The sequence below is a fragment of the Heptranchias perlo genome, chromosome 6 (assembly GCF_035084215.1).
Source record: "Heptranchias perlo isolate sHepPer1 chromosome 6, sHepPer1.hap1, whole genome shotgun sequence".
Classification (NCBI taxonomy): domain Eukaryota; kingdom Metazoa; phylum Chordata; class Chondrichthyes; order Hexanchiformes; family Hexanchidae; genus Heptranchias; species Heptranchias perlo.
Window position 1 is genome coordinate 26,812,551 of NC_090330.1, and position 14,647 is coordinate 26,827,197.

At 46.7% G+C, this 14,647-nt stretch overlaps 1 protein-coding gene across 4 annotated transcripts in view; it reads right to left on the minus strand.

Annotated features, from left to right (window-relative positions):
* Positions 1-14,647, minus strand: part of b3glcta (beta 3-glucosyltransferase a) — a 251,537-nt gene that overhangs the window by 84,586 nt on the left and 152,304 nt on the right. For all 4 annotated transcript variants that reach the window (XM_067985969.1, XM_067985972.1, XM_067985971.1 and 1 more), the window contains one exon: positions 1,714-1,845. In XM_067985969.1, coding sequence (XP_067842070.1) covers positions 1,714-1,845 — 132 coding nt within the window. The remainder of the gene's footprint in view (positions 1-1,713; positions 1,846-14,647) is intronic.

The following is a 14,647-nucleotide window of genomic DNA, read 5'->3' on the forward strand; positions in this document are numbered from 1 at the left end:
AGAGAGACCTGAGGGTGTATGTGCATAAATCTTTGAAGGTGGCAGGACAGGTTGAGAAAGCAGTTAGAAAAGCATATATCAAAATCATAAAGACGTCCGGGAAACCCGTACTAATGGGTTTCCCGACCTCAATTTGACCCCCCGCCCCGTTACCGGCTCTGTTTTAAAATCACCCCCATAGAGTACAAAAGCAAGGAAGTCATGTTAAACCTTTATAAAAACAGGTTCAGCCACAGCTGGAGTATTGTGTCCAATTCTGGGCACCGCACTTTAGGAAGGATGTGAAGGCCTTAGTGAGGGTGCAGAAAAGAAATACTAGAATGGTTCCGGGGATGAGGGACTTCAGTTACATGGATAGATTGGAGAAGCTGGTGTTGTTCTCCTTACAGCAGAGAAGGTTAAGAGAAGATTTGATAGATGTGTTCAAAATCATGAAGGGTTTAGATAAAGTAAATAAAGAGAAACTTGTTCCCATTGGCGGAAGGGTCGAGAACCAGGAGACACAGATTTAAGGTGATTGGCAAAAGAACCAAAGGCAACATGAGGAAAAACTTTTTTATGCAGCGAGTAATTATGATCTGGAATGCACTGCCTGAAAGGGTGGTGGAAGCAGATTCAATCGTGACTTTCAAAAAGGAATTGGATAAATACTTGAAGGGAAAAAATTTGCAGGGCTACGGGGAAAAAGTGGGGGAATGGGACTAACTGGATTGCTCTTACAAAGAGCCGGCACGGGCTCGATGGGCCGAATGGCCTCCTTCTGTGCTGTAATTATTCTATGATTTTACATAGCTGCCAAGTCAAAACTGACCCTGAACAAGTGTAATACAGATATACTTGGGTGTTTCTGAATTAATTCCCTGCAAATATATTCAGAATAGGATAGCAAGTATGGCCAGTAGACGTAAGAACAGTTTCTGGTGTTTTACTGCCTATGTACTGTGCAGTGATCGGGGGGACTGGAGAGATCGGCGGGGGGTGGTGGGGAGGAGAGAAGAGCACAGGATGTGGAGTGTTCGGGGAGTGGGCCGATCGGGGGGGGGGGGGGGGGGTGGGGGCTACGATCGCGGGATCCAATTGCGGGGAGGGGGGTCCGATTGCGTGGAGTGGGAATCAAGTTTGCTTGATGTCCGGGTGGAAGCACACCTACTTCTTCTGGCCCATAAGCAGTACCAGAAAGGCACTTACCTGCTGGATCTGGCCCTTCAGCTGCCAGGTTTCCTAAGCCCTGGGAATCCCGGCCCGCTGCCATTAAATTTGAAACAGAGCTAAAATTTGAGGCACGCAGCATCGTTAAAATATTGTAATTATGGACCCGCCTCTGGAGAGCAGGTTCTGTTAAAACTGGAAGTGGTGGTGTTGGAGGCAGGTTGGGATCGGGTTTCCCACTTCTGAATTTTTAACTACACCCCCCCTGCCTGTCTTGGGGGGTTAAAATTGCCCCCTTGGTGTCAAGTGATAATGAAATGCATCTCTCTCCAAGGTAGCTTAATGACAGAATATCCTCAACTTTGTGAAGGCCCACAACTTATGCCTCCTGAAACATGCCACTCAGCTGTAACACAGTTAGTTACAAGGATGTGGTACAGAAGCAGATGTTTAAACAGAATCCAAAAAAAAAATTCCCCAATAAAGCAATCATGTCATGAGCTGTTATATCATTTACAGAAGGGTCACCATTCAACAGTAGGTATATATTGGAAAATTACTCACACAAAATGGAAGATATGTTTGAAACGCAGTTGCACAGTTGGTTGCTTCAGGGGAAGTTTCATCTTCTGTGCAGAATTCCTTTACTGGTGTCAGCTGAGGACCATTAGATTTTTGTGATATAAAAAGTGCAATCTGAAAACACAGACATTTTTGTTAATTTTAGTTTCAATTTGTGTTGGTTCAAGCAATCTAAAGACATCACACCACAAAATTAAAAACTTCGATATGTACACACTGGAGACATCCATTCCTTAATTCAGTACAAAATTGCATAGCACAGTCCTGAGGTGTTCACTAATTTGGCAAGAATTGATGTTGTGTATATAGACTTTCAAAAGGCATTTGATAAAGTACCACATAATAGACTTGTTAGCAAAATTAAAGCCCATGAAATTAAAAGGGACAATGGCAGTGTGGATACAATATTGGCTACAGGACAGAAAGTAGAAAATAGTGGTGAACGGTTGTTTTTCAGACTGAAGGGAAGTGGTGTTCCCCAGGGGTCAGTATTAGGATCGCTGCTCTTTTTGACATATATTAATGACCTGGACTTGGGTATAGAGAGTATAATTTCAAAGTTTGCAGATGACACAAAACTCAGAAATGTAGAAAACAATGTGGAGGATAGTAACAGACTTCAGGAGGACATAGACAGACTGATGAAACGAGCAGACTCAAGGCAGATGAAATTTAATGCAGAGAAGTGTGAAGTGATACATTTTAGTAGGATGAGGAGAGGCAATATAAATTAAATGGTACTATTTTAAAGGGGGTGCAGGAACAGAGAGACCTGGGGGTGCACATACACAAATCTTTGAAGGTGACAGGACAAGTTGAGAAGGCTGTTAAAAAAGCATATGGGATCCTGGGCTTTATTAATAGAGACATATGGCCCAATTTTCAAATTAAAAAATGGGTGGGTTGGGGGACATTGAAAATTGCCACCATTTTAGACTCGCCCCCAACCCGCCCATTTCCGGTTTACACTGGGGCTGGACGAGGGGCAGGCGACCAACCCGCTCGCAGGAGCCGGATCGGGCCTTAAAACCTTTCAAGGAGGCTTCAGTCCTCCATTTTTCACCAATTCCCGATTTCAACCCCGACGGGCCGGGACTCCCGGGCCTTCTGTTTTACGCCTCATGAAAGGAGGCGAGAAGGCCCGAGACTAACGGGTAGATGCCTAGAAAGGCACAGCTTGTGGGCCCGGAGGAGCAGGAGTGCTTCCCCCAGGCCCAACAAGCCTACCTGCACCAACCCCCCAATGATTGCGGACCCCTCGACCCTGATCCTCCCCTCCGATCCCCGAGCCTCCCCCCCGACCCCGATCCTCCCGCCCATGACCCTCCTCCTCAAAGATCATGGACCCCCGCGATGACTCCCGATCCTCACAGCCCCCCACAATGACCCCCAATCCCAACACCCCTCCATGACTAACCCCCGATCCCATCCCCCCTGACAAGTGATCCCTGTGCCAACCTATGCCCCTTGCCCACTCATGTCCCCATGCCCACCCTTGCACCACCCCCCCACCCCGCCCCATCCATACAAACTAAGACTTACCTGCAGATTTGCCTGACCACATCCTCTCCCTGGCTGGTCTCCCGTCCGACTGAGACCAGCCTGTCAATCAGCCGGTCAGTCGGAGGGGAAACCGACAAATAGAATAAAATTTGATAAAGTACCACATAATAGACTTGTTAGCAAAATTAAAGCCCATGGAATTAAAAGGGACAATGGCAGTGTGGATACAATATCGTACGGACATCCGGGAAACCCGTACTAATCGGTTTCCCGACCTCAATTTGATCCCCCCCCGCCCACTTCTCGGCTTCATTTTAAAATCACCCCCTAGAGTACATAAGAACATAAGAAATAGGAGCAGGAGTAGGCCAATCAGCCCTTCGAGCCTGCTCCGCCATTTAATAAGATCATGGCTGATCTGATCCTAACCTCAAATCTACATTCATGTCCAATTTCCTGCCTGCTCCCCGTAACCCCTAATTCCCTTTACTTCTAGGAAACTGTCTATTTCTGTTTTAAATTTATTCAATGATATAGCTTCCACAGCTTCCTGGGGCAGCAAATTCCACAGACCTACCACCCTCTGAGTGAAGAAGATTCCCCTCTTCTCAGTTTTGAAGGAGCAGCCCCTTATTCTAAGATTATGCCCCCTCGTTCTAGTTTCACCCATCCTTGGGAACATCCTTACCGCATCCACCCGATCAAGCCCCTTCACAATCTTATATGTTTCAATAAGATCGCCTCTCATTCTTCTGAACTCCAATGAGTAGAGTCCCAATCTACTCAACCTCTCCTCATATGTCCGCTCCCTCATCCCCGAGATTAACCGAGTGAACCTTCTTTGTACAAAAGCAAGGATGTTACGCTAAACCTTAATAAAACACTGGTTTGGCCTCAGCTGGAGTATTGTATTCAATTCTGGGCACCACACTTCAGGAAGGATGTTAAGGCGTTAGAGAGGGTGCAGAAGAGATTTACTGGAATGGTTCCAGAGATGAGGGACTTCAGTTATGTGGCGAGACTGGAGAAGCTGGAGTTGTTCTCCTTAGAACAGAAAAGGTTAAGGGAAGATTTGATAGAGGTGTTCAAAATCATGAATGATTGATACAGTAAATAAGGAGAAACTGTTTCCAGTGGCAGAAGGCTTGGTAACCACAGGTCACAGATTTGCGTGACCAGCAAAAGACCCAGAGACGAAATGAGGAAACATTTTTTTACGCAGCAAATTGTAATGATCTGAAATGCCCTGCCTGAAAGGGTGGTGGAAGCAGATTCAATAGTAACTTTCAAAAAGGAACTGGATAAATACTTGAAGAGAAAAAAAATTACAGGGCTATTGGGAAGGAGCAGGGGAATGGGAATAATTGGATAGCTCTTTCAAAGAGCTGGCACTGGCATAATGGGCCGAATGGCCTCCACCTGTGCTGTACCTACCATGATGCTATGAATTGCACGCTTTGTTCAAGAATTCTTTTAGGAAGTTCTAGTGAGAATGCATGCAAGAGTTCTATGTGAGGAGCAGGCCCAAGCTTCAGTTCACTGTATACAAACCTCAGCAAAATTTATGAATGAGTTGGGACACCATGGTACAGATGAACAATTGATTTCACAATCTAAATGTTACTGAAAGCCTTGATCAAATTTGCACACAAAAAAAAATCTATTATTTCAAATGTTCCTTCTCCACATGGGATAACACAATTCCCTGCCTTGTTAGGCCACCCTCCCCAACAATGTCACACACCATTTCCTGACTGAAAAAGCAGACAGGTGCAACCATTGCCTGGGATGGTCAGGAGTTTCCCCACTAACATTTGCTGTTGAAATTGAGAGTGGAAGAGACAGCAGTGCTTGAGTTGTTGGCTTTTACAGCAAATCATTGTTCCTGCCTGTGATTGCCTGCAGACTAGCAGCTGGTTGCAGCAGTATACTTTCAACATCAAGTCTAAAACTGTTAGGAATGATAAACAGTTCTTTTCAGTGTTTGTTCTTCCCTGCTGGCTATATACTACACTTACAAACACAAACCTGTTGAATGAACCTACATACAGTGCATTGTGCTGGTTACCTGGACAATAATGAAGTTAAAGAAGAGTTAAAGAGAATGTGCACAGGGCATACATGTGAGTGGGGCTTATAGTATCCCTACCACCATTTTGTTAGTGGTTGCACCTGTACCAGTTTATACCTCTGTAAATGTCATTCTTCAAGCAAATATGTGAGATTGGACACTAAGCATGAGGATAAGAAACCATGTCCTACACCACATGGTGTTAGTGTGCTAAAATACTTTACCACGATATCACTAGATAATTATGGCAAGGAAGGTCCTTATGGCCCCTCTCAATCCATCCACCTGTTGAAGCATATAATTGTTTCTTAAACAATAGCAAGGTTGTTGACTTCTCTACTTTACCTGGAAGCTTATTCCATGGGCATGATTTTAAAATGCCGGCAGGATGGCGGCGGGGGTGAGGTCAATGGGCACACGGGTAACCCAAATAATAAATTCTTACCGTTCCCCACGCAATCGTGACTTAATTGATGGCCCTTAACATTGTTTCTGGGTTTGCAGTCCGAAAGTTGCGCAGCGGGCGGACTGCGCAGCACATAACCTGCTGTCAGCTGAAGTGTCTCAATTTAAAGGGCCATTGCACCAATGGCTTTTGCTGGAGCAAGAAGCAAGCACGCAGAATGGAGCAGCTGAGGGGCAAGCCAGCTACAAGATTCAGTGACGCCTCACTTGAGGTGCTGCTGGCCGGGGTGAGGAGGAGGAGGGAACTATTTTACCCGGCCAACAGGAGGAAACCCCCTTCCTTTGCCACCAAGAAGGCCTGGCTCGAGGTGGCAGAGGAGGTCACCTGCAGGAACAACATCGGCCGCACTTGGGTCGAGTGCAGGAAGCGCTTCAATGACCTAACTAGGTCAGCAAAAGTGATTACACTTGCTGATTCTCCTGCATTCCATGTTGCACATCACCCACACCAGCACCACCACCGCCCTCACATCATTCTGCACTGCCTATACTACTCCATCACATCACTCCTCACACCCACTTAAGGCTCAGACTCAACTTACCTTCACTTCCTGAGCACTTCCTCACCTCCCCATTTGTGACCCCACCACCACCACTCACCCCCAATCCTGATCCAATGGGATGTCTCTGTCTCATACTCACCCTCTGATGCACCTCTTTCACGGTCAGCCTCATCCAAAGCAATACATTCACCGGCTGACCACTTCACCCTCACTCACTCACGTCTGTACTTTCTCCCCTTGTAGGAGAAGAGAACACAAAATGCACGCGAGAGGGCAAGGACTGGAGGAGAGCCACAATAAATAGTGGTCCACACAGAGGCAGAGGAGGAGGCCCTGCAGATCAGCCACACTCGAGTGCCTGTCCGTCGGGGACGCCGAGATTGGCACCCCACAAACGTCTGGTTTAACATTAACATTCATCACACACAACATGAATTGAAGTTAAGAATGATTGGCATGTTGAACACCTCAGTAGGCTCATCGCAACATTGCACATCTGTGATGATACTTAATATTGCCTTCTGTTCTCTTCCAGGCCTTTCAACGACTGAAGTGACTGGAGGAGCTCCCGGCCTCTGAGGGTGCACCGTTACATCTTAGCAAGCCATCCACCAGCGCAGATACTCACACCTCGTTGAGTTAGCACCTAGTGAGTCACCACACACAAGTGAGCACAAGCAGACACTGGTGTGCGTCGGTGGGCTCACTCCTCTCCAGGCTCTGCTCAGCTAAATGCAGATGCTGAACCCCGGGGGCTATCCTTTAAAAGGAGAATGATCGAGGGACAGCAGCATATTTGCGAGGTACTGGAACAGGTGCCATGCCACTCTCCATAATAACAGAGAGGATGGAGGAGTCCACCTTCTGCATTAGTGGAATGGTGGCATGGGTACGTGTGGGAACGTCTGAGATAGTGGCGCAGGTAAGTGCGGGAACGTCTGCAATGGAGAGAAGGCTAGCCTCCATTGAGCTTCACGCACACCTCACAAATGAGCCCATTCAGGCTGACAACGGCCGTTCGGACTCAGGGTGAACAACATTCTGCTGCCTTAAACAGGCAGACAAAAACTTTACAAGTGGGCTTCCAAAGCATCACACATGTCCTCCAAACTGTTGTCCAGCAGGGTGGTAGGAGTGATGTGGGCCTGGCCCAGGAGAGGGATGATGGCGAAAGGGGGCATGTAAGTGGGGACGCCACTCAAAGCGCTCCAACATCTCAACCAGAACCCACTATGCAGGTCTTCTCTCCGGTTGGCCGAATCTGCCCCTGCACAGGTGCAGGTGGAGCAGTCTTTGGTGGGGCCCTCACGGGCTCCAAAACCAAGAGGGCGTAGGCCAAAAGCATCTCAAAAGTCAGGGTATGAACATGTGCAATCTGCCGCTGCCTCTGCTACGGCCACAGGGGATGCACCACATAGAAGGAAGAGAAAGGCTAATGTTTTGTGATCACAAAGGATATCCACAAGGGTGTCTGACCGACTGTCATGTTTTTCAATTATATTAGGTTTTTGTGCGCTAGTGCCACTAGTGCCACTTCTTGCCCATTGTTGACTGCCTTTTGTGATAACGCCCTATCATGTGCTTCATCATGAACGGCAAGACCACCCAATGGATGCCACCCAATGGGTGTGTTTACAGTGGGTGCGTGTGTAATTGTAGGACTGTTTTCTGCAGGGGAGGTGGGGGGGCACTGGTGTTGGTGTCGCTCTTTCCAGGTGGCCTGAGGACTGGACTATCCTCACTTTGTAGATATCCTATGAGAATTGTTCAAATATTAGTGACTCCCTGGCCTCACGAGCAGCCAGGTGAGCTACTGCTCTGCCGATGGGTCCTCCTCAATGTTGATGGCAGTTGTGGATGCTGGATGAGGGCATGGGGCCTCATCAACCGGTAACCCACTCTGTTGCGTCATGTTGTGCAGGACACAACAGACAACTATAATTCTACCCACTCTCACTGGTGAATATTGAAGCACTCCCCCAGACCGATCCAGGGACCGAAATCGCATCTTCAGCAGTCATATTGCATGTTCAATGACAGACCTGGTGGTGATGTAACTGTCGTATCGACATTGTGCCTCGCTGATGGGGTTTCTCATAGGTGCCATCAGCCACGTGTGCAGGGGGTATACCTTGTCGCTGAGGAGCCAGCCCTTAAGGCTGTTTGGTGCGTGGAAGAGGGCCAGGATGTTGGATTCCCTCAGAATAATGGCAACTGTCAAAGAATCTGGCACACACGTGAAGAAATCTTTTCCGGTGGTCGCAAACGAGCTGCGCGTTGATGGATTGATACCCCTTTCTGTTGATGAGTAGTCCTGGCTCGTGTGGAGGCGCTTGGATTGCTATATGCGTGCAATCGATTGCATCCTGTACCCGTGGGAAGGCAGCCAAAGAGCAGAAATTCACTGCCCTCTCCGTCTAGTTGATGTCGTCTATGGGGAAGTTGACATAGTGGAACACCCTGCGAAACAAACCATCAGTGACCTGTCTTATGCACTTGTGGGCAGACGACTGAGAGAACCCGGTGATGTCACCGGTGGCGCCCTGGAATAATCTGGAGTCGAAGAAGTTGAGGGCAGTGGTCACTTTAACTGCCATGGGCAATGCGATGCCACCAGGCCCAGCCAGGAGCAGCTCAGCATGAAGGAGGCTACAGATGTCTGCGACCACCTGGCGACTCACTCCGAGCCAGGAAGCTCAGCCTCGGTCTGTGGAGCCTTTCACCAGGGTAGTGCCTCCTGCGACATCGGTCTCTCTGTTGTTCCCCTCTCTGCTCTTGTGCAGGTCCGAGTGGCGCATCTGTGTGTTGTGGAGCTGCAAGTGGCGGAAGTGCATGCTGTGCCTGGCGAGGATGTTCCTCCAGCTCGGATGTACTGGTGAGTGCAGCCATTGCGCCCCCCATCCTGATATTGTCAGTTTGAGGGGGTCCAAAAAGTAGGTAAATATGTGTAAACACAACAATTCTGAGTGTGAACCAAGAATTTTCAGTCTAAACACAAAGATCTCCCAGTCAAAAGTTTGTCTGAGAGAACTGAGTGCCTTGCTGCAATTACTCACCTTTTATCCCCATCTGTTAAACAAGGATTTAAATGGCCAAATGGCTGCTGTCTGCAACCCGCCTAGTTTCCCATGGCATGCTTCACATTGAGGCAGTGTTGAAATCGCTTGCCAGCATGATTAAGTGCATTAATGCAGATTTCAAATACTTTAAGTATTTTAATTCCTGGCATAAATATCGTCCAGCCGGCAATTCCACACGCGCACCCAGAGGGGTCTGGGTCGTGTGCGTTTTTCGGTGGGTTGGAGCCGGGACTCCTTCCCGCTCCAGAAATGCCCGATGATATTTGCCCCCCAACCCCAACAGTTAAAATTGTGCCCCTTATGTTGATCACTCTTCCTAAAATTACTTTTTACTAGTTTGAAGCTGTTCTACTAGTTCTACTCCCACAGTTTAATTTATAATTGATATTTTAGTTAATTTCTTTTCTATACCCTTAACAATCTTATATACCTCTATAAGATCATTTCTCAGATACTTCGGGGAAGAAATTCTGTGAGGGTTCTCCCAAACTCAAGGCGCAATTTCATCAGAAACCCCGAGAAATGGTGTAAACAGCCATTTACTATGTATATAATCCATATCTATATCAAAGTGTTTAAATGGTAATGGCAATATAATTATTTATAACTATTTAATACAAATGTTGTGTATGGTGACGAAAAGTACTCATCGGCATACGAATGTATCTTTTCTACATTTCATACTAATATAAAACAATTACAGTACAAGTGACCTGTTTATGAAAAAAGTGCTAACGGATTTAAAGCTGTTATAATTAAGCTAGATTGTTTTTTGTAAGGGGATTCCATCTATTACAAAAACTAATTGCAGGACGCTTACATTAATTGCTATCATATTAAGGCCTCATTAGATATTCTGTTATCCTAATGCTTTTTACAATGGGAATGATTGCAATGCCAAATAATTCTCATTTTACTTCCCTTGAAATATAAGCCTACATTAATGACATATGTGCAGTTATGTAAAAGGTTATAACTGATTTAGGGCAAGTTAATGGAAGGATTTCAAAGCTGGAAAGATGTAAAAAGCAGGATTTAAGAATAGGTATATAAACATCAGAGTCAGCATAGAACGAATGACTGATGTCAATAAGAGGCTGAAAGGAAGATTTGTGGGTTACACTGTAGAGAGTTGGATAGATAGACAATTTAACCATAAGTGTCAATGCAACTCATGAGATTTCTGGCCCTAACTGGGTCATAACTCGTATTGTCTTGTTTTTAGCTTTTTCTACCAAAATACATAATACACCTTAAAATTAAATGAACTTACTATAAACAGAACAATTTCTATTTCAAAATAAAGATGCATCAGTACAATGAGACCCAAATCTTATTTACCCTTGTTTTAGTTGATTATGTGATCTAGTTGAGCGTGTTCTTTAATCGTCTATAGTATCCACAAACCTTACAGCGACGTGCAGGGAAGTTTCCCACCTTTCTGATTTATCCCCCCATTTTTAACATCTTTGTTATTAAATTAACAATAAAATGTTAGTAGACGTGAGCATTTATTAGGCGTGCAAATTTCAGAACGGTTTGTTTGTACCCATGGTTGGTCAGAGATCCATGTTGTGTTAGCTATAGGTCAAAATATTTGAACAATTGACCCCCGCAACAGGGAAATACATGGATTTCAAAAGAGAGATAAGGCAGATGACCAAGCTGATCTTCATGTGGCTGACTGCTGAGACAGTGATGTTAATTCCTGGTAAGGGATCATTAGAAGAGTCAGACTTAAATGAAGTGTTATTTTTCATGCACTGCTGACAACTATCAACTGTTTTAGACTGCATATACTATGGATTTTATGTTGCATATTAAAAAACATAGTTATCAACTAATTAAGTAACTAGTTAAGTTAAAACCCACGTGTTTTATGGATAATTATCAAAATTAGCACTGTGAACATTTCAAGCGAGGCTTGGCATTATTAATGTATTCAGAATACATGTAGGGAGCGTTTGCATGACTGTATGGATGCATGTAATTGCGACATATGCATGACTACTGGAATACGCTATCCATTATACACTACAATTGAATCCTATTAAAGGCATATTTACCAAGATATGATATGTTTGGACCAGGATTTTAAGTTTTTGTGCTGGCGATGATAATTGTTCCAGCTGCAGTTTTTCTAATAGTTCAGGTGAGACTTCTCCTGGGCTCACAAAAAACTGCGGCCCGCTCAAGCCCCCACTCCTCTCCGGGATGGCCCCCCACCCCCGCCCCCCCCGCCAGATCTGCTGGCTGCCTCAGCACGTGCACCAGCCAATTTTACCACCCTCCCAGAACCAGCAAGTTTCAGCGAGGCACCCACTCATACTAATGAGGCTGGGGCCTCAAAATATCCCCGCCAACTTCTTTGGCGGGGCCCTCAGGGGCTTCAAAGCCCAGAGGTCGGAGGCCGAGAGCATCTCAGCAGTCAGGGCAAGGACCAGTACAACTTGCCACTACCTCTGCTGAAGCCACAGGGGACGTAGCACGTAGAAGTAGTAGGAAGAGGAAGGCTAAGGTTTTGTATTCACCGAGGGTATGCACAAGGGTGTCTGACGCAATGTCATTTTTTTCATTTATATTTGTCTTTTTCTTACGTGCGCATTAAATGTTATAATTCTCACCAACACTGCCATGTCTTATCATAGAATCATAGAAAATTTATGGTACAGAAGGAGGGCATTCGGCCCATTGTGTCCCCGCCGACCGAAAATGAGCCACCCAGCCTAATCCCACTTTCCAGCACTTGGTCCATAGCCCTGTAGGTCACGGCACTTCAGGTGCACATCCAGGTACTTTCTAAATGAGTTGAGGGTTTCTGCCTCTACCACCCTTTCAGGCTGTGAGTTCCAGACCCCTACCACCCTCTGGGTGAAAAAAAATTTCCTCAGCTCCCCTCCAATCCTTCTACCAATCACTTTAAATCTATGCCCCCTAGTTATTGATCCCTCTGCTAAGGGAAATAGGTCCTTCCTATCCACTCTATCTAGGCCCCTCATAATTTTATACATCTCAATTAAATCACCCCTCAGCCTCCTCTGTTCCAATCTTTCCTCATAGCTATAATTCTCCAGTCCTGGCAACATCCTTGTAAATCTCTTCTGTGCCCTCTCTAGTGCAATCACATCCTTCCTGTAGTGTTTTTTTTTTATTCGTTCATGGGATGTGGGCGTTGCTGGCGATGCCGGCTTTTATTGCCCATCCCTAATTACCCTTGAGAAGGTGGTGGTGAGCCGCCTTCTTGAACTGCTGCAGTCCGTGTGGTGAAGGTTCTCCCACAGTGCTGTTAGGAAGGGAGTTCCAGGATTTTGACCCAGCGACGATGAAGGAACGGCGATATATTTCCAAGTCGGGAGGGTGTGTGACTTGGAGGGGAACGTGCAGGTGGTGTTGTTTCCATGTGCCTGCTGCTCTTGTCCTTCTAGGTGGTAGAGGTCGCGGGTTTGGGAGGTGCTGTCGAAGAAGCCGTGGCAAGTTGCTGCAGTGCATCCTGTGGATGGTACACACTGTGCGCCGGTGGTGAAGGGAGTGAATGTTTAGGGTAGTGGATGGGGTGCCAATCAAGCGGGCTGCTTTATCTTGGATGGTGTCGAGCTTCTTGAGTGTTGTTGGAGCTGCACTCATCCAAGCAAAGTGGAGAGTATTCCATCACACTCCTGACTTGTGCCTTGTAGATGGTGGAAAGGATTTGGGGAGTCAGGAGGTGAGTCACTCGCCACAGAATACCCAGTCTCTGACCTGCTCTCGTAGCCACAGTATTTATATGGCTGGTCCAGTTAAGTTTCTGGTCAGTGGTGACCCCCAGGATGTTGATGGTGGGGGATTCGGCGATGGTAATGCCGTTGAATGTCAAGGGGAGATGGTTAGACTGTCTCTTGTTGGAGATGATCATTGCCTGGCACTTATCTGGCGCGAATGTTACTTGCCACTTATGAGCCCAAGCCTGGATGTTGTTCAGGTCTTGCTGCTTGTGGGCTCGGACTGCTTCATTATTTGAGGGGTTGCAAATGGAACTGAACACTGTGCAATCATCAGCGAACATCCCCATTTCTGACCTTATGATGGAGGGAAGGTCATTGATGAAGCAGCTGAAGATGGTTGGGCCTAGGACACTGCCCTGAGGAACTCCTGCAGCAATGTCCTGGGGCTGAGAAGATTGGCCTCCAATAACCACTACCATCTTTCTTTGTGCTAGGTATGACTCCAGCCACTGGAGAGTTTTCTCCCTGATTCCCATTGACTTCAATTTTACTAGGGCTCCTTGGTGCCACACTCGGTCAAATGCTGCCTTGATGTCAAGGGCAGTCACTCTCACCAGAACTATACACAGTACTCAAGTTGTGGCCTAACCAGTGTTTTATACAGTTCCAGCATAACCTCCCTGCTCTCATGTTCTATGCCTCGACTAACAAAGGAAACTGTTCCATATGCCTTCTCAACCACCTTATCTACCTGTCCTGCTACCTTCAGGGATCTATGGACATGCAATCCAAGGTCCCTCACTTCCTCTACACCGTTCAGTATCCTCCCATTTATTGTGTACGCCCTTGCCTTGTTTGCCCTCATCAAATGCATTACCTCACACTTCTCTGGATTGAATTCCATTTAGCACCTGACCAGTCCATTGATACCTTCCTGCAGTCTACAGCTTTCCTCCTCGCTATGTTCATTCTTGAGCCCCTTTTATGAAAGCGCCCTTTCATGTGCTTCATCACGAACACCAAGACTTGATGCCCCCCATTGGACATGTTTACAATGGGTGTATGTGCGGTTGAAGGACTATTTAGTACAAGCGGAGGGAGGGGGTTGTGGGCTAGTGCTGGTGGTGGTGGTTGTTCCAGGCGGTCTGAGTAGTTCACTATCTTCAGTTTGCAGATCTCCTTGTGAGAACCTGTTTGATTTGAGTGACTCCCTGGCATCACGAGCAGCCACGTGTGCCACTACTCTGGCGATGGGTTTCTCATCTTCATCCTCCTTCTCGTCTTCTTCGATATTGTCAGCAGATGAGGATGCTTAGCGAGCACATTTGAGTTCCTCCACCGGTAACCTGCTCTGCTGAACGCTGTTGTGCAGGACGCAGGACACAACCATTACTCACCTCGCTGGTGAGTACTGAAGGGTTCCTCCAGATCGATCTAGGCACCTGAAGCGCATCTTCAGAATTCCTATGGCTTGTTCAATGACAGACCTGGTGGCAACGTGACTGTCGTTGTACTACTGCTGCGCATCGTTGGTGGGAATTCTCACAGGTGTCATGAGCCACATCTACAGGGGTATCCCTTGTCTCTAAGGAG